At 39.2% G+C, this 21,624-nt stretch overlaps 1 protein-coding gene across 3 annotated transcripts; it reads right to left on the bottom strand.

Moving 5' to 3' along the window:
• Positions 1–1,748: 1,748 nt before the first annotated feature.
• Positions 1,749–21,444, bottom strand: JHY (junctional cadherin complex regulator). Of its 3 annotated transcripts, none has more exons than XM_075034820.1 (9): positions 21,364–21,444; positions 19,895–20,318; positions 16,995–17,490; positions 12,945–13,055; positions 9,741–10,363; positions 8,659–8,944; positions 6,652–6,732; positions 5,243–5,368; positions 1,749–2,986 (listed from the first exon to the last, which is right to left on the bottom strand). In XM_075034820.1, exons 2-9 carry the CDS (start codon positions 20,284–20,286, stop codon positions 2,783–2,785), a joined length of 2,319 nt encoding a protein of 772 aa, XP_074890921.1. In that variant the 5' UTR covers positions 20,287–20,318; positions 21,364–21,444; the 3' UTR covers positions 1,749–2,782. The 3 variants fall into 3 exon arrangements, with proteins under 3 accessions (XP_074890921.1, XP_074890919.1, XP_074890920.1); XM_075034818.1 differs by having other exon boundaries at positions 8,659–8,920; XM_075034819.1 differs by lacking the exon at positions 12,945–13,055.
• Positions 21,445–21,624: the final 180 nt, after the last annotated feature.

Here is a 21,624-nt window from a genome sequence, read left to right as displayed (position 1 = left end):
TTACTTGCATAGTCCCTTTTTATGCCACCCTGTTAGGTGCAGGAAAAATTTGCATTAGTATTGAGGTAGATCAAAAGATTTTCTTTCCACATATGCTGCAAATAATGTCTTTTTCTGGAAGAAAAAAATGAAAAAAACAGTCCTTTCCAAATGGTTTGTGAGATGATCACGATCAGTGTTTTTAAAAAAAAATCTATCCCCCTCCCCTCAGATGCAGTATCAGGTAAGCATACATGGCTTCTAGTTTAGCATGGGTTTAGTATTTAAATGTTTCCTAAAAGTTCATTGTTTTAGTAAAAAAAAAACCAAACGAAACACACCACCCACCCAGAATGATCACCCTAATTTATGGGAGCTCGAAAAGGTAGTAGGATAACAGATAGGGAAGAAGGTGATCAATTAAGACATTAAGCATTTTGCACCACATGGACGCATCTGCATGTCAGCCAAATAATAAGGCCATCAGCTCATTTTCAGGGGACTGTTGCCTACTTCAACTCAATCCTCAGATCAAAGAGAAAATGTCTGCTTGCATTTTCTAATCAGAAAAGGGATGCTAATTTAGGTTCCTTAATGTGTGGTGGTAAGAGCCTTCTTCAATTAACTGAATTCTATAGCTCAGAAAATAAAAAAGGGGGATACAAAGGGAGTCAGGCTGGAAAGGCAGAAGTTCTCATTAAATCAAAGGTCCAATATTCATTACCTCCAGCATCTGGGGCTAAACACTAAACACGGAGATCATCAAAGGGGGTTTAATGGGTTAAATTGAGAATATAATCTAATTAAAATATTAGATACGAGTAAATAGCTCTTTGATATTCATCTGAAGATTTCATTAAAATAGGTACTTGAGGTTTGTATTAAGGGGGGATTATCACTTTTAAGCAGAAACAACAAGTTGAGGTTCCCTAATCAGAAATGCTTCAAAGTGTTACCATTTGGTTTAAAAATAAATGCAAAGCAGCAACTGGCAGAGCATGGAAACATTCACCCAACCTAGCTTGACGGATCATGCTGCAGGCATGCACATTCTACAGAGGGGGCAAATGCAGTTCCCAAGGGTGAGGAGAAAGGAGGCTGAGGCAGAGGATGCTCCTGTTCCAGAAGTTGCAGTGGACATTTGAAGATGTCTGCTGCTGCACTTTGATATGCAAAACACCTCCCCTGCAACCTGACTTGCATTCCCCACATTGGAAGACGCTTCATCCACTAAGCTTCCCCCAAAGATTATGTATGTCACAAACTTCCGCCGGAGAAGTCTAAAAGTCTAATTTGGCATGGGTGGTGGGAAGCAACCGACAGGGTGGAGAGCTTCCTGTCTCTCAGGCGGGTCAGGATGGCTTTAAAGAAAGGAACATGTCCTTTTTCCATGACGGAGAGATGCAGTATGGCCATCAATTTTTTCCCATATTAGGTTGGGAGCCTGATTGGAGATCCTGCAGGGCGTATTTCAGCAACTAACCCACTTTCAGGAGGACTGAGGCATCCTGAGGACTGTAGGATCTAGGTCAAACTCACCCAGGACTCTAAAAAATGAAAGGTAAAGGACTTTTCCAGCAATATATGTCATACCTCCAATGCCTTGATGTCACTGTATACCTACTGGAAAATTATCTTTCCTGTGAGACATCCAGCCAATGAAATGTTAACCCAGAAATGTGTTAAGTCTTACACATCTCTATCTTTAAGAAAAGGTGTATCTAGAAAAAGAGAAAGCCATTTCAAAGACATTATCTCTTTTATTCCCCACCTTACCTTTCCATTGTTAGTCTCCTTCAAGGAGACTCAAACCCCTTTTCTTGCCCAAAGACTAATTTTCTCTCTCCTCCCATACAAAAGGGGACCTAATAAATTGGACAAAGCAATTACACATAATCACAAGGTTGCTGGGTTTTTTTTCCTTTTAACTAGCCTATTTTCTAAGAGAATTTAGTGTGTTTTCTTCAAAATTCCCTTGCTGTGGGTTCTAATCACATTTCATATGTTGACTTAATTCATAATTTACTAAGTTAAAGAAACGGAACCATCGTAAGAAACCCATCTGTTTGTTGTTACTTTTATAGATTTAATCTGTTAAAAGCTGTTTCCTCTCAAACATGTAGCTCTCAATTATCCTTAGTTACTCAATATATTTTCCAACTGCTTCTGGCTAATAACAGATTGTCTGCATGATCAGCCAGTAGTTGTTTTGAATTTCCTTGTCCCAGATTAAGCTTCAAAATTTTGGTCATGATGTGACAACTATTCACTAACAGATAACAGAGTAACATTTGAGTAATTAGTTTTGTATCATTACCAACTGCTATGTTTGGTGCACGTTTTTATTCTCTTTCTTACCAGCAATGGATTATTATTGGCTTTATTTCTGGACAGTCTGCCAAAATCTCCTCTGCACTTCAAAAAGAGAAACATTGCTGGTATTAAGATCATCAAATGAAACTGATGTTTATTTTTAGTGTTTTGTAGATATGCCCATATGTTTGACATGTCTAAAAATGATCCAGCTGTGGCAAGCCAACAGCTGATTAGTCTGAAAGATACAACTGCTAGATCAGTTGATTTCAAAGAAAAATAACAACGGAGACGACCATATTTAAAATGCTACATACGCAACTGTTTACATTTTTTAAAATTAGGTATAATAGAACCGATTCTAAAATTTAATGATGATTAAACTTAAGCCACTTTATGGAATGGTAAATCAAGATGTGATGGTCATAGCTCATAATTAAAGAGTTCAGACATTTTTGCCTTGAAGATATCCCTAATAATTTCAAAATACTTATATGATATGAAGGGTTCTGAAAGCAGCTACAACTTGCTTCTCCTTCTCGTGTCTATTTTGCAAAGTTTCCAAGGATGCAATTTGAGGTAAACTGTCGCCATTTAAAGTCTGTGGCAGAACTCGTTCCTCTTTCACCTCTTCATCTGATTGTCTTGCTGTGGAAGTCTTTGGTCTAGGAATCGTCTTAGCATATTGCAGAGCCTAAAAACATGAAAATTGGGGTAACTGATTAAGAGAAAAGCTGACCAATATTTCCAAGAAAATTTAGGTGTTTCTCTGTTGAGTCAAATTAATAGTTCTGCTAATTCCTGATCTTGTTTCTGACAGCGTTCAATACTAGATGCTTCAGTGGTGACTGCAAGAAACCTCTGCAGTGGGCAAAATTACTCACCTCAAGGAGATTTGCTTTCTGACACTTACCACTGGAGGCCACCTTAAATACTGAAGCAGTGTTTTTTCTTTAAAAAGAAAAAGTAACACGAGTCTATTAAGTTTACAAACATATTTTTTATTCAGTCTCATTAAGCTCTTGTTCTCAGCCATATCTTATAGCAGGGAGTTCTGCAAGCTAATATGACATGGACGGAAACTGAGTGCTCCTATGACAAATTCTAAGGAAATGATGTATTGAAAGGCCTAAAAAGTTAAAACAAGTTTTGAAATTAAGTCTTGGTAATTGTTTTAAATTCTCTGGAACCTGATTTAAAATAATCCCTTGCCAAATTCCTTTTGGGTTAATTTCAAAGCTAACACAGTTCTGAACAGGAAAAGATTTCTGAACAAGTCAGGCTGGTATTAGACATGCCAACCCTTAACACATAACTGTCTCAGAGTGAAACAAAGAATTGTCTCTCACAGAGTTCCCAGAGTTCTGTTATACCCATGCATATTCTATTGTGACTGGAAATTTCTTTACCAGTAACACGCAGTCTGCGCAGGACCCACACGTACTATACTGAGAATATGAACAGCAGCATGAAATAAACCACCATTCCAATTCTTTTCTACCTCAGACACTCTGAGTGCCTGTATGCTGAACAACTATACCGTGAAGCTGAGGGAAAGGAGGACAGTAATGGAATACTGACAGGGACAGCATATCTTGAAGAACTGTACTTCCCACACTGGCAGAGTGTTTCCTTTTATCATGCGCTTTTCCCAGTATGTATTTCTGTATCAGTATATAGGTAAACTTGCATGTGTGAATGTGAGACATAGGTAAAGGCTATATTGTGCAACAAGAAGTATGTAAGTTCTGTTTAACCGGGCTTACGTTCTACTGCATGATAAGCTTAACTATCAAAATTAAAAAGAAAAACAGGAGTGCTCAAGCTGTTGTTCTAGATCTGACATGTCTCACTGAAGCTGAGCAGGGCCGTGCTGAAAGAGGACATATTCTGGTGTCTGTGTTTCAGTTGCATGTATTTGGAAACACCTGTTACATCTCAAGTGGAAGTTGCATTATCTCAAGTTCTTGATGAAAGAGTGTCTGGGAAGTCTTCTGAAGGAATCCAAAGCCCTTTTGACATCCAAAGAATACTGTTTTTTCTCTTTGTGGTTTATGTGAGGTTTGGAAATAAACGCAAGTAACTGAAGAATTCAACTGATATTAAACTCCAAAACTTATTTCCTGAAGCATGCAGTTTGCATTCGTCACCTTGGAGAAATACCCGTTAGCGTGCTTTCAGCACCAGGCAGGTGAGCTCCTGCAGAACTGATTGGATAAAATATTTGCTATTTCCAGAGCTTTATCACTTCCTGAAACAGGGAGAAGGTGCTCCCTTTGTTTGTTTATGTATGCCACTGTCGTGTAGTCAGTCGTTGCTCATTTGGGCTATTTTTGAAGGCCAGTAAAGGCTAAAGTGATGTTGTGTGGGCTTGAAAAATAAGATCAAATACTGTAGCTATGCAACTGAAGTGAAAAGAGTTTGTGAGTGAGACTGACAGGCAGGTGGAAAATAGACTAGAAAGAGGATATCTGTGGTCCATTAGAAGAGTGCACTCTGCAGTAGTGTGGCCTCTACCACTGATGTGAAGCAGAGCATGTGCTGCATGTGCACCCTAGGAGGGTCCCACTCTCCTTTATCCCCACACTTTCCCCAGGAAAACATCACTAGCTGTTTAAGCCAAGCTGAGTGCTGGTAGCTTGGATGGAGTACTGCTCTGTTTCCACTTGGTACGTTCTCATGAAGAGCAAGGCAGATGAATGGACTGAAGACTGCTGTTGGCAAAGAAATCGGCAACTCTTGGCATACATCTACAGCCATAACAGAATAGATGCACAGATGAGCACTTGTCAGCACCCCATGAGAGTAGAAGTCCTTAGAGTTGTCAAAAGGAAAATCAAAGTGGACAAACTATTTTAGCCTGCTGTAAGTTAAATTTATGCTTTTCTTTTTCTTTGTACAAAGTCCAGAATCCCTCCCTGTGTGCGTTTTAAAGGGACTCTGTTCTTACCTTCTGTCTTGACACTGAAGATATGACCTGGGGTTTTGTAGGTAACCTCTGAACAGAAGCAATGCTTTTCATATTGTGTTCCTTAATTTGCTTTGCATATTCCTTTTGTTGCTTTAACTTCTCTTTCTGACAAAAGGAAAGAAGTCTATGGTTAATTAAATGTCTCAGTGGATCCAGCAATGAAACACTTTTTCCACCCGAGTCTTCCATTTACACTTCTGTTGCTGTTTAACCTGGCTACGCTATTGATCATTCCTCAGCAGAGCACAACGGGAAATCCTGATAAATGGCACAGCTTTTTTAGTCACTCTTCATTTTTAAGAGCTTTTTCTTGGACCATATCGAGGATAGAGCTCAACAGAAATGCAACAGGTGCATCTTTATTCTGAATGTTTCAATATATCTGTTCAGTTCTAAAAGGGCTGTGCTCATTTCTGTCAGCTTTTGCAATGACTTTTAAAACCTCTACACTTACTTTTAAAGCCCTGAATGACATGCTTCATTTACTTAACTGATATTCTGTGTCTTTATATTTCCAGCAATTCACTATGCTCAAATTCAGCAGTATGCTCTACCTTGCCCCTGTTATCAGCCAATGTCAATTATTTCCTTTCAATGCAATGATACCCCAGTGGCATGCCAGGTTCCAGAAGTGTTATGACGGTGTTAAAAACGCACAGAGGTCTGAGCTATGCACCACTCTGTCCATTCCAATTTCAGGTCTCTATTCTGTTTCATTTATGACAAGGAGGAAGAAAATACAGGGGCTTCTCAATGACTCCAAAGGGATGATCATTTTATCATTTTTCCTTCCTGCTGTCCTACAATGTTTCTATAAAGAATGCCATATAAAGCACCTGTTGTCAGATTAATAGCGTCTCAAAGCATGCAGGATGGAGTTTGCAGTACCTTAGATACACAGCTGCTATCAGACCCTCATTATCAGCAGAGAACAGGTCAAATGATACCAGTTGTTCAAATACTACTTCTGAACAATCTGTCTCCATTTCAATAGGGTAATGCACAATCAGCTATTTTCTTCTTGTGTTTACACAACTTCTTCTTTTACTTCCACTTGGAAGGTTAGGCAAACCTTCTACAACGGGAATGACAATGCAACTCAGTCACATGAGTGTATAATTTACTGATGTGCAATTAGCCCTATTGAATTCTCTGAACTACTCCCTGTTTCTGGAACTACAAAATTAGAGGGTTAAAATTATCCACAATACAGTTGTCTTTCCTTCTGTTTGAATCTCCCCTCAGGATCTCAAGCTAGACCTGGAGTCAAGGACATAAAGTACCAGACAAACCTAAGTTGCTTCTCAGCAGTGATTTCCTTGCCATTCTCCCCGCCTAAGTTCACTTTGCACAACTGAAAAGCAGATCATATAATAAGGACTGCTTACTTTCTCTTTGATTGCTTCATAGTCAGGTCCAAGGCCTCCAAGCTTCACATTCAGATTTATGTAGGCTTTTGAGCTACATGGCTGAAAACAAAGAGCAGTAACAGGTTTTCCTTCATATGATTTCACAGAGAGCATAATTAAAGCAAGTCTTGTAGTGGATGCCCAAGATAAGAGCAGGATTCAACTTGCATTCTCAGTCTTACCTTTGGCATGTCTCATTTTAAGGACTGTAAGTGACCAAAAAGATTGAGTTAATTGCACAAGTCAAATTACACTGTATTTCCTTTGAATCTGGGTGGGTAATTGCCAATCATCCAAATCACAAAGCAATACTTTCTTAGTCAAAAATGATCTTTTGTGAGCTTTATTTTTCAACAGCTTAAAGAGACCCATTTGACTGTTATTAGAATGAAACTCCAAAGAAACTGTTACAAGAGAAGCAGATAAAAGTACCTGATTTTGGTGGTAAAAAAATTAGGCAAATGTTATTAGTAACAGTAACCTTTCCTTGTTCTCAAAACTGCAATGGAAAATTGTTCACAGCCAGTTCAAAAATACATGCCCTGCAGCACAGCAAAAGCTTTACAAGTGCATAGGGAAAGCAGAAGGTGAGTCATGGGTGATGCCATTTCAATACTTCATGACATTACTACAAAGACCCCAATACTTCCAGAATCTTTCTAATCTCTTTCAAGAACACTAGATTAATTTTTAGAAGTGGACTATGTTTTAAAACTTGTCAGTGGAAACTCATTATGATGGGCTCTATAGTAATTTCAGTCACAGAGTAATGCAGAAACACCAAGACATTTCTATATGCAAATAAAATGTGCATTTCTTCGAAGGGCATGTTCAAGTTAAACTCAGCTGCAGAGAAACTAACTCTATGCACTGAATTTTCTATTTGATGTTTCTTTGTGTCATTTATCCCTACTCTTTTGTGATATACTTACACCTAACTTTTAATTTAAGGTGCTATGAAGAGTTAATAATTTAGCTGTCTGCAACAAAATCAGGGTTTTCTCACTTCATGCGATGAGTATGACTGCATCTGTTTACTAGGAAAAGCTGGATTCTTCTGTGAGACATAAACAGTCTTACTCTCTGTGGCATTCCTCACATATGAAGCGTGAGAAAGCTACTGAAAATACAGGAAAGAAACAATGGTTTGAACTTAGGGGAACAGAAAGGGAAGGAAATCTGCCCTTCAGTTACTATCATAATCCAGCTAATTCTTCTTAGAGGCATTCAAGCAGGAATACACAAACTGCCTTCTAGATGAAACACATGAGTAATTATTTCAGCTTACTTTGTCTGCCCTGAGACTTGGAGCTAACTTCTTAAACATTTGTCATGGACACACAGGGATATCTCTATGCTGTTCCACTGCATCTGTGTTAACTGGTTACAGTATGAAACTGGACACACAGAAAAGACAAAAAGAACCAAGTTTTAATAAGGACCAAAATGGGATCATCAGGAGACTTGTAATAATGTTTATGCCGTTAGCTTTACAAATCCTCTAAGTTTGTTATTGTTCAGTTTGATTCCCTTGGAAACCAAGAGATTTGAGTTGGATAGCAAATGAGCATGACCAGGATAATGGTTTGCTCAGATCTGAGCCCTGGCTACCTGCTGCTTTATACAAATAGCTTTATTCTAAATCATTTTATCACTGGATAACTAAAAGGACAAACACTGCTCTGTGTGTTCTTAGAGCTAATCAAGACTGAAAGTGACATAGGGAGAGGTGGTGGTGAACCACCTTGCTCTTTAGACTAGAATGATTTTAGTTTCTGTTTCCAGCTTTGTTCCTTGGTTTTTAATGCTCTGGGCAAGTCAGTGTGTGTCAGTCTGCTCTCTGTAACAATAAAATATTTCTTGGTTCCCATTCCTTTTTTTTGGGTGGGGGGTGGGTTTAAGATTTTTGGATTATTAAAGAAAAAAATATTAATCAGAGGGGGAAATAGAAATGTAAAACTGTCCAATCTACATCTATTTGCTTACCTTCTTGCTGACTTTAGGCTGGTTTTGCTTTTCCATTTGCATGAGATATCCTTCTGAGTTGCTTTGGCTTATTTTCCCTCGATTTCCTTCACCGCTCTCTGGAACTACCTCTGAACCACCTTCTACCTGTGGGATTATAGGTGGAAGTAGGCTGAACAAGTGCTTGTCAGCTAAGTGAGCTTCTGTCAAACCAGTGATTTCTTGGTGATGTCGCTCCGTTGTTTGTGTAAATTGGGAGGTTGTACAAGGGGCTGTTGGTGAACTGTGAACAGAAGATTGAGAAGGCCTCAAAAAAGAGGGGGAAAAATAATAATCTTATATATCTCTATACAGCAGATAGATAGCTCAACAAGCAATCTCTACGTGGGATGATCCTTGCTCACAGAATATACTGAGAACATGAGAAAGATGGGTATTTCACAATGACTGACTTTGCTTGCACCCAAATGTATGGAAACTGTCCATGGAAAAATTATAGATGGGGAAACTTTCAGCCTGATGCAAAGCTAGCTTAAGCCAATGAAAACTGCCTTTAAATAGCTTTGGATCAGGCCTGCTGAGTACTGAAAGAATTAATTGTCCACGTGAAATAAACCCTTCATTTTTATCAAGGCAGGTGAAATTCTACATAACTAAGGATTTTCATGCCCTTCCCCATGTGTAGCGAGCCGGAGCTGGCACTGGAATGACTCTGGATATTCACCCCACAAGGCAAGTTTTGATATAACCCTATGCAGCTAGCAGTAGACTTAGTTTATGCACAGTGCTCTTTGCTATCTATTTTTTAAACTCCACCTCCTAGCCTTTCAGAAAGAAACTTTCATTTGTGGAAAATTCTATGTGCAAGAGAGCCTGGAGTACAGAACAGTCCTTTTCCAATACCATATTTAAAAATCAATAGTTATAATGAATCTTAAGTCAGTAGTAGTCTCTAGTGGCAGGTTTGTAGCAAAATAATTTTGTATTTTGGACTTTAAAACATTTTCTTGTCTATGTCTACTTATTCTGGGCATCATAGTGTTATGATAGTGTTTCAACACTTATATCCTTATCATAAACTACTGATTGCAGAGTTCTTATACCTTTTATCTGCATAAATGTGTCTTTTGGAATCCTGAAGTGATCCTTGATCCTTCACCAATTCTTGAAAATTCACATTAAAAGTAGATGAAATATTCCTCTGATGTGGATGTGCTTGACCATTGATACTGTTATCTCCTGCAAAAAGCTGCACAGTGACATGGTTGTATAAATGTTGCTGGTCATGTGGAAGTCCATTTGGAGAATCATACTGGTATTTCTTGTTCTCTTTGTTGGTATATGCTGGAGATACAACTTCTGCTGGGTTAAATTTATGTAATGTTGGATGAAAAGGATAGGTAGATGTGGTAAAAACCTGATTAACAAAATGTATTGAATTTTGGAAATTACTTAAGCAAGTATCTGAATTTGCTGCTGTATTAGTGTCAGGGCCAACAGAAGGACTTGGATACAGCCATTTCTGCAGTGTGCTGCTGCTGTCTTGCTCCACTGCCTGCATGGAAACAGTCTGAAATTCTGATATTTGGTGGTGCCTGTGGTGCCAAGACTTTGGTTCTGCTGGTCTTCCTGGTGGTTGTTGGCTATCATTCCTTGGGAAAGCTCTCCCTTTCAGACTCTGGTTGGATTTTATTTTGTTCCTCTGGGAGGACTTATTTTGGTGATCCTAAAAGAAGTTATCAAAAGTGGGGTGAATTTCAGTGATTGCTATTTTATATGTTCCTTAAGATCAACAATAGACAAGTGTATGGGTAAGTTTGCCTGTCACAATGCCTTTCATGTAGCTATTTCTTAGAATTCTACAAATTAACTGATTAACTGATGTTTTGACTAGATTACATCATGTTCTATGATTCTAATCCAGGACAACATTCTTATTTCAGACAGCCCTTAAACAGCTGTGCAGGTTACAGTGAAGCTGAGTTCTGAACATGTACTGAAATTTGAACATGTGTTGATGTGGTACCTTGAACAGGCCTGAACAGGCTGGAGTGCATAATCATCTGTCCCTTTAAAAATCAGGGATGTATGGAGCCAGTCACCCCTGTTTCATGTACACTCACAACTAGAAAAGGGTTATAGCAATTTTTTGTACGGCTGAATTAGTATCATGATGGAAATTAGTTTTAAAAGTAAGCTTTTAGCAGAGAGTGAAGTGTAAAAGGAAAAGCATCTGTGACCCAAAGTCTAGTATGGTGTGGAGAACAGTCTTTCTTTGTGGCATTTGTAAGGCTTCAGGTTTGGGGTTTTTGAATTAACAAAACATGTCCTCATAGAAGGGCCCTTAAAGAGACCTAGGTATCGTATTGGTCCTTCACAGCTATAACAGTTCTTTAACATACTGATGATGAGTTAGGCCAGTTTGCACAAGTTGGATTAGACCCATCCAAATCACTCTGAGCTGCTTCTATCTAACCCTGACTCGGTAAATTGTGGTCATAGCTAGACTAAGTGATGGCCTGGCCAGACTTAATCTAAAATTAAAATATGTAGGAACCCCTAGTCAAGATCAGAAGCACAGATGCTATTCAGGCGCTGCACAGACAATGCAGATTACTGCATCAAAACTGCTTAATGGCCTGGGACAAATTCTGAGGCAGAACACTATAAAAATGGCTCCTTACAGATGCAGACCATATGTAAGAAATGATGCTGTGGTAAATATGGAATGAGGGAGTTTTATCTGAATGAGGTGCAAAAATAGGTGCCCTTAAATACACAGGACTACTTGTTTCTAATCCTGTAGACAAGTGGTAGCTTACCGTCAACCACCTGGTTTCAAAAACCAAATCAGTTCTTGGCTTTTATCCTCTAATGAAAGTAAACTGTACTAAATTTCAGGAAAAGATGGCTATGTACACACTATTAGACTGGTCCACAGTAGAAGCAGACTGATGTCAATGATTTAAATGATTTCATTTCTAAATCAAGCACTCCTCCCTGTCCTGTATCCTGCAAAATATTATCCAAATGGTAAGAAACAATTTAAGAATTTAAGCACACCAGGACTACTGTCTTGAGCTAAACTGACATACTCTAAATCTGGAGTTTATTTAAGATTTATCGCTTTCCAATTACAGCATCAGGTGTTGCCCATTTTGAGGAAAGACATGGCTTTCCTTGCAAGGAATATACAAATCCATTTGCAGTCCATTTAATCTTTGTCAGCACTAAAATCCTCCATTTCATCCTGTCTCTCTAGGGTTCTTTTGTTAGCAACACTTGCAATCACTACATAGCATATGCACTCAGAATAACTACTTAATGGTAGGTATTAAATCCACATACAGAGCAGAATGTTTTGGCGAAAGCTTTATCACTAGGGAATCCTGACTCCTGGTGCCAAGATGATGATTTGTTAGCTCGACCTCTGCTGTAATGATTAATGTTCTGGCATACTGTGGCACTGGTGGAAATCATGAACTGCTGCCAAACTGGGACCAGGCCAATGTTGTCCTATTTAAATGGAATGAGCAGTCCTGTAAAACACCTTCATTCTGAAAATCCATATATAAAGCACATGTCTCACAATTAACAGCAGCATAAAATCTTGTTTGTCCTTTACAGAAATGCAGCTTCCACTCTTAAGTAAACAGCAGGGAATTTAAGCAGTCTGCCTGAATTACTTCAAATACTTCTAATACAAAGAGAGTAACTAGGTTTGCCAGTAATAATTCCAGTTGGCTTGAAGTTCTGGTTCTGAAGTTCTTGGTTTTTCACCAGTGATGATAACCTGGTCTCTTTTATTGCCCCAAAGACTATCCCATTGCATTGGTTTGAAAGGCCAGTGTAAACCAGATCTATAGACTCGTGTATGGAGGAGGTCAGTGTGACTTTTTCTTTTTGTAACATTTTCTGTTTTATGGTAATCCCTTGATGTTCACGGGGATTTTAGGTGACAAGTAATGCAACAGTAGTTAAGTTCTAGCTCAGAATCCTCATGAAGCATCAAACATAACCATGTAGTAGTCTGTGCTTTTACATTATTATCAATCAAATAATGTCCTAAATAGATAAGATTTTTTGAGCTCAGAATTTTGGGGGATTTGGGATCTATTTTGATTTAAAATCATTCGGCATATAAAGCAGCATATGCATTAAATTTTGGTGATTATCCATTGATATATAGCTAAGGATTTATTGCCAGTAATGGGTACTTTAAAAGTAATGAGATTACAGCTTTAAATATTCAAACTTCAATGCTTTTACATATATATTTCAATTGTCATGTTCTATCAAAAAGGAACCTTGAGCTGCTGCGCTTTCAGGTACCATTTGTCTTCAGGCTCCATTTTCACAATCTGGAATGGTAGCACACTCCAAACTGGTTCTTCATCAACAGTTTTAGGATCTGTAACCTAAAAACCAAGAATGTTTATGGCCACAGCCCAACCTGATGAAAGCATTTAAAAGTCTTGGGGAAAGAATGAGAAATAATTTGCCTCCTATTAAAGCTAAAATGCTGAAGTTAGGCATTTTACAATAGATAACAAGAAAACAAGACGGCTAAAAGAGCAAATGAAAAAGGAAGCAGAAAACCAATTAACAGTGGTGTGGTAGTAGGGAGTATTCCTTCTACTTTTAAGAAGAAGAGAGGAAAAGAAAATTGCAGGTAGTATGCAGCACAGAAACCTACTTATAACTCTCAAATGTCTGGGCCTGTCCATTTATATGAGAGCCAGTGGATGTACCTAATAACAGAAAAGCAACTAGACAATCATCATTGTCCAAGCAATCAGCCAGTGTACGAAGATATTGATGGATGACACACACCACAGCAGATCTTGAACAATAGAGTCATGCAGAAAAAGATGGCAAAACATAGTAATGTTGGTAGAATAGTACAAGGAGTAGCTGCAGAAATAAAACAACTAATACGCATAGCCTGGCAACAATATCAAACAGCTTGTGCAAAACAGCAAGCCCACAAACAAGAACATCTTCACGTGGCCGCAGTCGTGGTAGCATGATGGCTGGAAATCAAATTTGAGCAATTTTTTGAGGGTAGCTGCTGGCACTGCAGATTTTGAAGCGAAGCGATACCCTCGTAAATATAGCAATAATGAAATTTTTTCTTGAAAGCATCAAACTTTTTTTCCAATCTATAAAACTTCAGGAAAAACAATGCTTTCTTTTTATTTATACTTGTGTTGTCCCAAACTATCCTGCTAAGTACTACAGCAGGCGTGACCTCAATTAAGCGTGCAGTTAGCCAGTCTCACTGTAAAGAGACTACAGCTAACTATGTGCTGGACTCGTGCTTGTGGTAGAAGTACCTATGCACCGCTGCAGAGTGACACTGGCTAACACAGGAGAACTTGCACTGAGAAGATATTTGTGACCAAGAGAATTATTAACTGAAAGACATAACGGTGCAATCAGTGTGAAGGAATTGTTAAAACCTTCTGGGGAGCTGGGCCTCTCATCTTTGGGGTGAGAGATTAGGACTACTAGGAAAATGTAGGTAGGGTTTATTGCTGAGTTTTCAGGTGATCTCATTGCCCCAGATGGCAATGCAGATTCTATTAGTTGCGACTAGAAAAGTTCACAAATAAAGTTACCACACAGGTTTCCTGAACTGTGGATAGATACAGCTTTGCAGTCAGTAAGATGTTTTTGGTGGAACCAACTGACTCTCTGTATTGATAGTTTACTGGGCAGGTAAAGCATACTTCTACATTATCTCTTTGAAAGAGGAACAGGACACAACCTCTGCCAGCATTTTTTGTGAACTATTCTATTAATACCAATCAAATTGAGAAAATGATCAAATGAAATTGCATTTTGAGAATCATAAGCTGTGTAATGCCTATTCTGTTAAATTGAGGCCTATAATTGCTTCTCTACTGAAAAGATACAACAAAGACAGCAATCATGGCATGTCATTATCCCAGACTAGAAAACCGGCCTTTGCAGTGAGGACTTCAAAGGCTTGTGGTTCTCGAATTGCATTTGGCTGCTATTGTTGAAGCGCAGGCAGTCTTGATTAGGTGTTTACACTGAGGTAAGGCGCAGTGCACAGAGAGTCTGAGTGCCTTGGTCTAGAGCCATTAAAAAATTGTACATTATGTTCTTTGCTTTGAAGTAAGGGGCTTGTAGGTAGGAAAGCAACTCATATTGAGTACAGCTGAGCTAGACTGGGCCACTACTACTCTCTCTCTCTCTCTCTCTCTCAGAAATTCATCATCAGGTTCTTAAAGAATCAGGCAACACTGCAAAGAACTTGATGCTTTATAAAATGCAATATAAGTTAGTAAATATACAGATCAGCACACATTTATGGTATGTTTTGGTACGTACAGCCTGCTGTCTGTATGCACTGAGATAACCGCTGTAAATCTTGCAAGAACAAGGCTGCAAATATTTTACCTAATGTTATGTCAGTTGAAAAAACCAGTATGCAAAGTACTTACTTCAATGTAAACACTATTTCATTACCACAGTACTTGATAGCCAACAGTGATCATATCAATAAAACCAGCTTTAACATCCTCAAAATAATCCAGTTTAGGAAAAACCAGTGTTCAGAACATGTTTGATCACTCCAGCAGAAGACATGTGGCTTGTTTGATTCTTTGCATACTTGGTGGTTTTGCACTTTTGATACAGTTTTCCAGGAGAGGTGACCAAAGTTGGCTCATGGGCCAGCTCTGGTCAACAAGATGCTTCTGTCAGGCATTCTTTCATCCCCTCCAAAGAGACGGAGCAATGGATGTCCCGATTAAGAACAAGAGAGGTAAGTACTTCTTCCTATGCCTATCCACAGCAAATACAAAGGTAGCTGACAGTAGGTGGTGATGCTGTTGTGGCTGTATGACTTGTCAAAGAAAGAAACACACCTTGCTACATGCATGCTGCCTGGATCCTGCTATGTCATGGCTCTGCTGTCCCCATGGCTACTTCAGCAAGGTAGTCTTACAACATAGCCCTGATTTTAACAGATATTTTTTTTCTATTATGTATCTTTCAATAGTGTCTACACAATGAAGTCCTGATCCCTGGCTCCAATACTTACATATGAAACATTTTCAGAACTCCCCAAATAGTAAACATAATCATATCAACACAGCTTTAATTAGCATCAATCTACACTAATTATTTTTACCATCAACCAAATTATAACTGAAAAAAACAAGTGCTCTTAATAGCTCTGCTAGAAAAAAGCTTGTCCACCATTACACTCATTGTAATGTAGTCAGCAGATGCCCTCTAATGTTGTGTCAACTGTTCATTAGCCTTGGAAAATGTGTCACGTGAAGCAGAAAGTCTCTGTAGTTTTGCAAGTTAAGAATTTTCTATGCTACAACTCGTGGAGTGATTCAACGATTCCCACCTTCCCATTATTCATAATAAGTAGCAAGTAAAAGCAACAAACTTGTGTATAATCGTTCATTAGGAACTGTAATTACATTTCCACTTAATCCTTAATATAAGTTGTCTGACATTTCGCAGTCAATCATAAGAAAGCTAGGCTCTTCAAATCCAAGTACTATACATGACTGTTATCTGCTGACTGATTTCAAATATAAGGTTTAGTCTGGCTGAGAAAGCAAGTAGGGGGAAAGGGTTGTCTGACCATGCAAATCTAACACATATTTCTTGGATATTCCTGCCTGTGTGGCCCTAAATGACAGGGATAAGCAAGAGCGTGCATGGCCTTTGAAAGCAGTGTGACCACAATGTGTTTTCTGGTTCTTAAACTCAACTGTAACTTCACGTACACTTTTTGTTAAGATCAATGTAGTGGAAAAACACTAATACAGCTTTTTAAGTCAAATGGTGACATCAGGATTTCCCACTGCAGTTAAAAAATTGCGAGTGTTCTGCTATTAGAAGCAATTTGCATTTGCTGCATTGAGAAAATTTGGAATATGCTATTTGCAGAGATGATTGTTACCAAATTCATGCTGGCCAAGCAGAGAAAAATCAGAGGCAGCAAAAAAAGAACTGCTGATAAGGTGCAATGTAGATTCCATATGAAGGAAGCCAGCATTTCTTTAGCATCAAGATTAAAAACCAGTGAGAGATCACCTCTGTGACATGCTTCATGGACAAGAATATACGTAGCTTAACTAGGCTTGTAACAAGGCTGTCACTGGGGTTGTGAGTCACTGAGGACTTGTCAATTATTCCATAAAGGATGAACAAGATTCTCACTGGAAATCTGAAGTTACCAGTTGCATGATAGATTGTATATCTACTTACCTCCTCTGCAAACCTGATCATGCAGCTATTCCATTTTAACACTAGAGAGTCCTCAGTTTATACCGATTAGAAAACATGTAAAAGTTACCTACCGGCTCTTGATGAAGTACTTCCTGCTTTTTACTGTGTAATTGAAGATAGGAATTTATCTTCTCTGAACGTAATCCTAAAGTCCGTTTATTTTTTCTGACAAAGTCTTTTTTTGCTCTTTGTGGTCGATGTTCTTGAATCTGAAGAGAAAAAGCACTGCCATATGTACTGGGACTAGCTTTGTAATGATAGCTGTCTTCCTTCCTTTTGGTATGCAGCCTGAAAGGTTCGTTGCTGACCATCGCATTTGGTTCATGGCATCTTAGTAATTCTGTACCAAACTCCGAGAATGAAGCTTGTGACTTTGCCTCCTGTTGATTCTTTTCTTCTGGGGAGCCATTGGAATGGAGATAAAATGAATCTTGTGAAAAGTCCACACTGCTTCCTCCAGCAACCTGGCATGCTTTTTCTGCCTCACAAAATTCTGCTACCTCTTTTGTGTTCTTCCAATTAGGATTGTATCTTAGGCTGAAATATTTGTCCATAGACTGTTGTTTCCTATTTAAAAAAGGAAACACAAAATTATTTATGTCAACTGAATTATTTCAGTGAATACGCCATGGCTGTTTGTAGGATCGGGATCAGAACAGTTTTATCAAGCTTTTTTTTAGTAGAAAAGTTAGGCAGGACCTCCTCTTAATTTTTAATTTTCATTATCAGTGAATGATAAATTGGCCTAACATTCAGATCACAGTAGAATACAATCTTTATCCTAAATTTAGCATAGAAAACATAAGTACTAGTAGAATCAACTAAAAGATGAAACGATACATTGTACTGCTTCTGTTGCTTCCTTTAAAGTGATGCAGCTTACGAAAGACAGTACTGTTGCTCATTCTTCGAAGACTGCTGTGTGAAATAAAAGTGGTATCTTTTAAGTAAAATCACTCTCACAAACATCAGTTTGAGGCTGTCTAAGCAAGAACAGCCTACAGCTCTGTATTCTGCTGGATTCTCCAAACTGTGGCATAGTTAATTATATTAACATTTCCATAAATCATTTATTCATCCTTTCTAAATTAGTTACATGCCTATGCCTATATTTCAAGTGGCTCCTAATAATAAAATAATCTGTTTCTCTAGCAATGCTTTTCATTTCAGGTAAGCATTCGTGCCGTGGTATCCTGTGTACTAGAAATTAGATGATTTACACTGGTGAAAACATTATTATTCCTAGTTGTCATACACCACAGGCAAACAGAAATAGGTGACCATATTTTGAAATGAGTACAGAAATATGTGATATAATTGCAATGATTCAAATAACAGAGTATAATGCTAAAGAGTTCTATTGTGCTGAAATGTGTGCACAGCAGCTCAATTGTATTATGCAGGCCAGGTCACTGCACGGGAACAAAATGAGTGTGAAGAGCTCCTTCATCTCTAATCATCTGCAGACAAAAAGTGCACCTTTTATTCCTCCCCCCAACTCGATATAAAGGTTAGATGGACTCTGTACTCATCAACAAAAGTGTTGTATGTAGAAAACAGATGCAGCGTTTCCTCTTCAAATTCCGAGGTTAGTAATGGATGTAGAGAGGGGGGTTCATATGTATATGCTGTGATATTTGCTCCGGTTAATGGACTGCATTTGAGTACTTACTAGGCTAAGTTCAAACAAAATAAAATCAAATTTCCATTTAATGAAGAGCCTCACATTCAGCACAGTATTCAGTCAAAAAAATTACTAAAAATTAGAGCATGTTTCTAGTACAATTAACATCATTTGCACTCACAATAAAATATTCAATAACTGGCCATTTTGCCTGTTGAGGAGATGAATAAAAGCATGCTGTTAATAATTTAGCCTTCATTTGTTTGCCATTTTTTTTTAAGTAGACAATTAAATTGAAACTGCACATTATTATTACTTCAGGTTTAATTTAATCCCTTTAAACTTGAGAATTATTCCCAATTTATGCAGTGTTAAACCTTTATGCATATGACAGCAAATTAAATTTTACTTTAGGTACCAAGTTAATGCTTTCTAAAGAATGTTTAAAGGTGATAGTAACCCTGGAAATTTTAATTCTATATTTATATGGCTATAAGGACAAAACTGCATTGATTCAACCCATCAATTTTTGCCTCTAAGTTTTCTTACAGGAAGTAGCCTGTTTGCTCAGCGCAGGTCTTTCGGTAAGAAACAAAAAGAGCATGTGTTGGTACTGGTTCTTGTTTTCTCTCTGGTCCTTTTTCACGCCCAGCTCCAGAAACCCTCTAGCCCGTGATCTCAGAGCTGCTGCACCATCTGAAGGTAATGCCAGTTACATGGCAATGGCTGCCTATTTGAGATGGTAGCCAGCACATACTGCTAAATGTTGTAGTGCCTGATCTACAGCCCATTACAGTCATTAGACTCCATCCACTGACTGCAGCTCTGGATCAGGTAGACAGGAATAAGAGGGGATCTACATTTAATAGGCCATTTAATAGACCAGAAGAAACTGTCGTTAAATGCTCCCCCATTAGCTTACCCAGCAATGTTCAAGAGTAGGGGTTAACATGCATCTGTTCGCCACTTCCTCCCTTCTTGCCTGCCTGTTTTAGAGGCAACTAAACAGGCATCTAGCATTCGCCTCTGTATGCAGTGTCTAGAGCCAGTACACGGGGAACCTGTAGGGGTCTGTGAGGGATATTTTCTTTTCCTTCTTACCCTCCTACACTGGTGTTTCAGCCAACATAATAAACAGTTGAGGCTGTGTTGGAGAAATGGGTATAATAATTACGAATGTGGGTAAGATGAAACAGTACATCTTGGTGTGTAACCAAGTCCGTAGCTGCTCTTAATAGCATTTTGGCAATATAAGTTGGTATTGAAGATGTCATGTATATTCTGAGGAATGTAAGGTTTTAAAGTGTCAGAACTATTCTACTCATCTACTAAAATCCTGTGCCTTACCTTCCATTACCATCATTCTTTTGTATTCCATTTGTATATCGATTTGTGTCATACTCAACTCCTTCTTGTTCTTTTAAACTCATCTCCTCCAAGCTATCTTCTAAGCTGTCATTCTCCAACTCATCACAACACAGTCCTACCAGCTCTTCATTTTCACGAATCCGCTGCTGGAGTTCTAACTGATACTGTCTCTCCTGAACAAGGCTTTCAGAGTCTGACTCTTGGGAGTCGTGCAGACTTGAGGCGAAGTCCCCTTTGCTTACAGATGGTCTTTTCCAATTTGCAGGGTGGAAATCTGGTTGCATGAGTACGTTTTGAGGAACATGGGTTTTATTCATGTTGCAAGTGGGTGGAGAAGAAACTGAAATATACTTCATATCTGAAGAATTCATTGTGTTTTGCACTGAGGGTGTATACACCAGCCCTGTATTTGGAAAACACGAGAGTAAACGTAAAAAGGTTGTTCGCTGTATAATAATGATTGTATTTGTTAAAAGCTAGAATTGTGGCAGTATCATTGGCTTAGGCTCAGAATTTGACCTTCTGTAGTTAAAACAATTCTTTACTCTCATCTTTTCCTTTAAGCAGTTAATATCAAGGTCACGATACAGCAAATGCATGACTTACTGCTAGAAATCTACCTTAAACTATTAGTGGTAACAAAGCTAATCATGTATAAACAGGATATGAGAAAGAAAATGAAGCTAAGACAAAGCAACAAAATTTTATGTTAACTTTTGAGAGGTAAAAGAAATTGTGTATGATCTCTTTATTCAACTTAAACCATCTTGACTTGTAAGCTATCAGCAAGAAAGTGTGTGTGACAGAGAAGAACGGAGTGAAAAGAACTGGAACACTTCTTAAATTAGGAGGAGAGTTTCTTTTCCTTTGATTGCATTTAAATGTTCATAAGTTGTTTGCACCACCAGATACAAGCATCTGGGAGGAAGGAAAAAGGCAGTGTTTTGTGAGGACATGTACATTAGTCAGTTACAGTGCATACAGTGTGACCATTCCGCTTAAAGGCACATCGTGATTTTTTTTAGTACGTGGGCGACTGTTTAGATATAGAAATGCAAAATATAATTTCTCATTTTTCAGGGTTAGTTAGCACTGCCTGTCACAAGCGAATTTACCCTCCGGCAGGCCTTCTACACCTGGGTGGACACCTGAATGCATTGCTCCCCTCGCTGCTGGGTGGTGGTGCCCACCCTGCAGCCCGGAGAGGAAAGCCTGGCACCGGCAAGGAACCTTTTGCTGGAAACCGCCTCTCCTGTCAGCAACCCCCGGTCAGCCTCCGCAGTGCGTCCACCGAGGGAGGCGAGGCCTTGCCCGTAACTCCTGTCCCAGGAGCCTCTCTCCGGCCTGAAGGCAGGTCTTCAGCCCCCCTGAGAAAAGCCAGGCCAGGCGTGCGTCCCCACCCCGAAGCCTCCCCTCGCCCCCAAACCCCCTCACAGGCCCCCTCTCACCCTCACAGGCCTCAGCTCTGCCCCAAGGCCTCAGCCCCAGCCCCGACCCGCCACCCCACACTGCCGGCCCGCCGTCGCCATGGCGGCACTGGCGGAAGCCGCGCCGCACCTACCAAGGCGCGAGGGTGGCGGGGGGGATGCGCGTCCGCCTCCTCTCCCGCCCCCCCCTCCGCGGGGAGCGTGGTAGCGCCCGGGCTGGGCGAGGGGCTGCAGGTCGAAGCCGGTTTCCACCAAGAAATGGCACTATTTCTTCCTAGCGGT

Source organism: Buteo buteo, chromosome 9 (genome assembly GCF_964188355.1).
Source record: "Buteo buteo chromosome 9, bButBut1.hap1.1, whole genome shotgun sequence".
Taxonomy (NCBI): Eukaryota; Metazoa; Chordata; class Aves; order Accipitriformes; family Accipitridae; genus Buteo; species Buteo buteo.
Note: the sequence above shows the minus strand (reverse complement) of the source record. Positions and strands in the feature narration are given on the sequence as shown.

Bases quoted from the DNA above. Each gene is read 5' to 3' on its own strand.
- JHY (XM_075034820.1), bottom strand. From the start codon at position 20,286: ATGAATTCTTCAGATATGAAGTATATTTCAGTTTCTTCTCCACCCACT. The intron at 13,056-16,994 runs GTAGGTAACTTT...CTTGGTTTTTAG, and splicing joins AAGTACTTCATCAAGAGCCG to GTTACAGATCCTAAAACTGT. The intron at 5,369-6,651 runs GTAAGCAGTCCT...TCCTTTTGTCAG, and splicing joins ATGAAGCAATCAAAGAGAAA to AAAGAGAAGTTAAAGCAACA.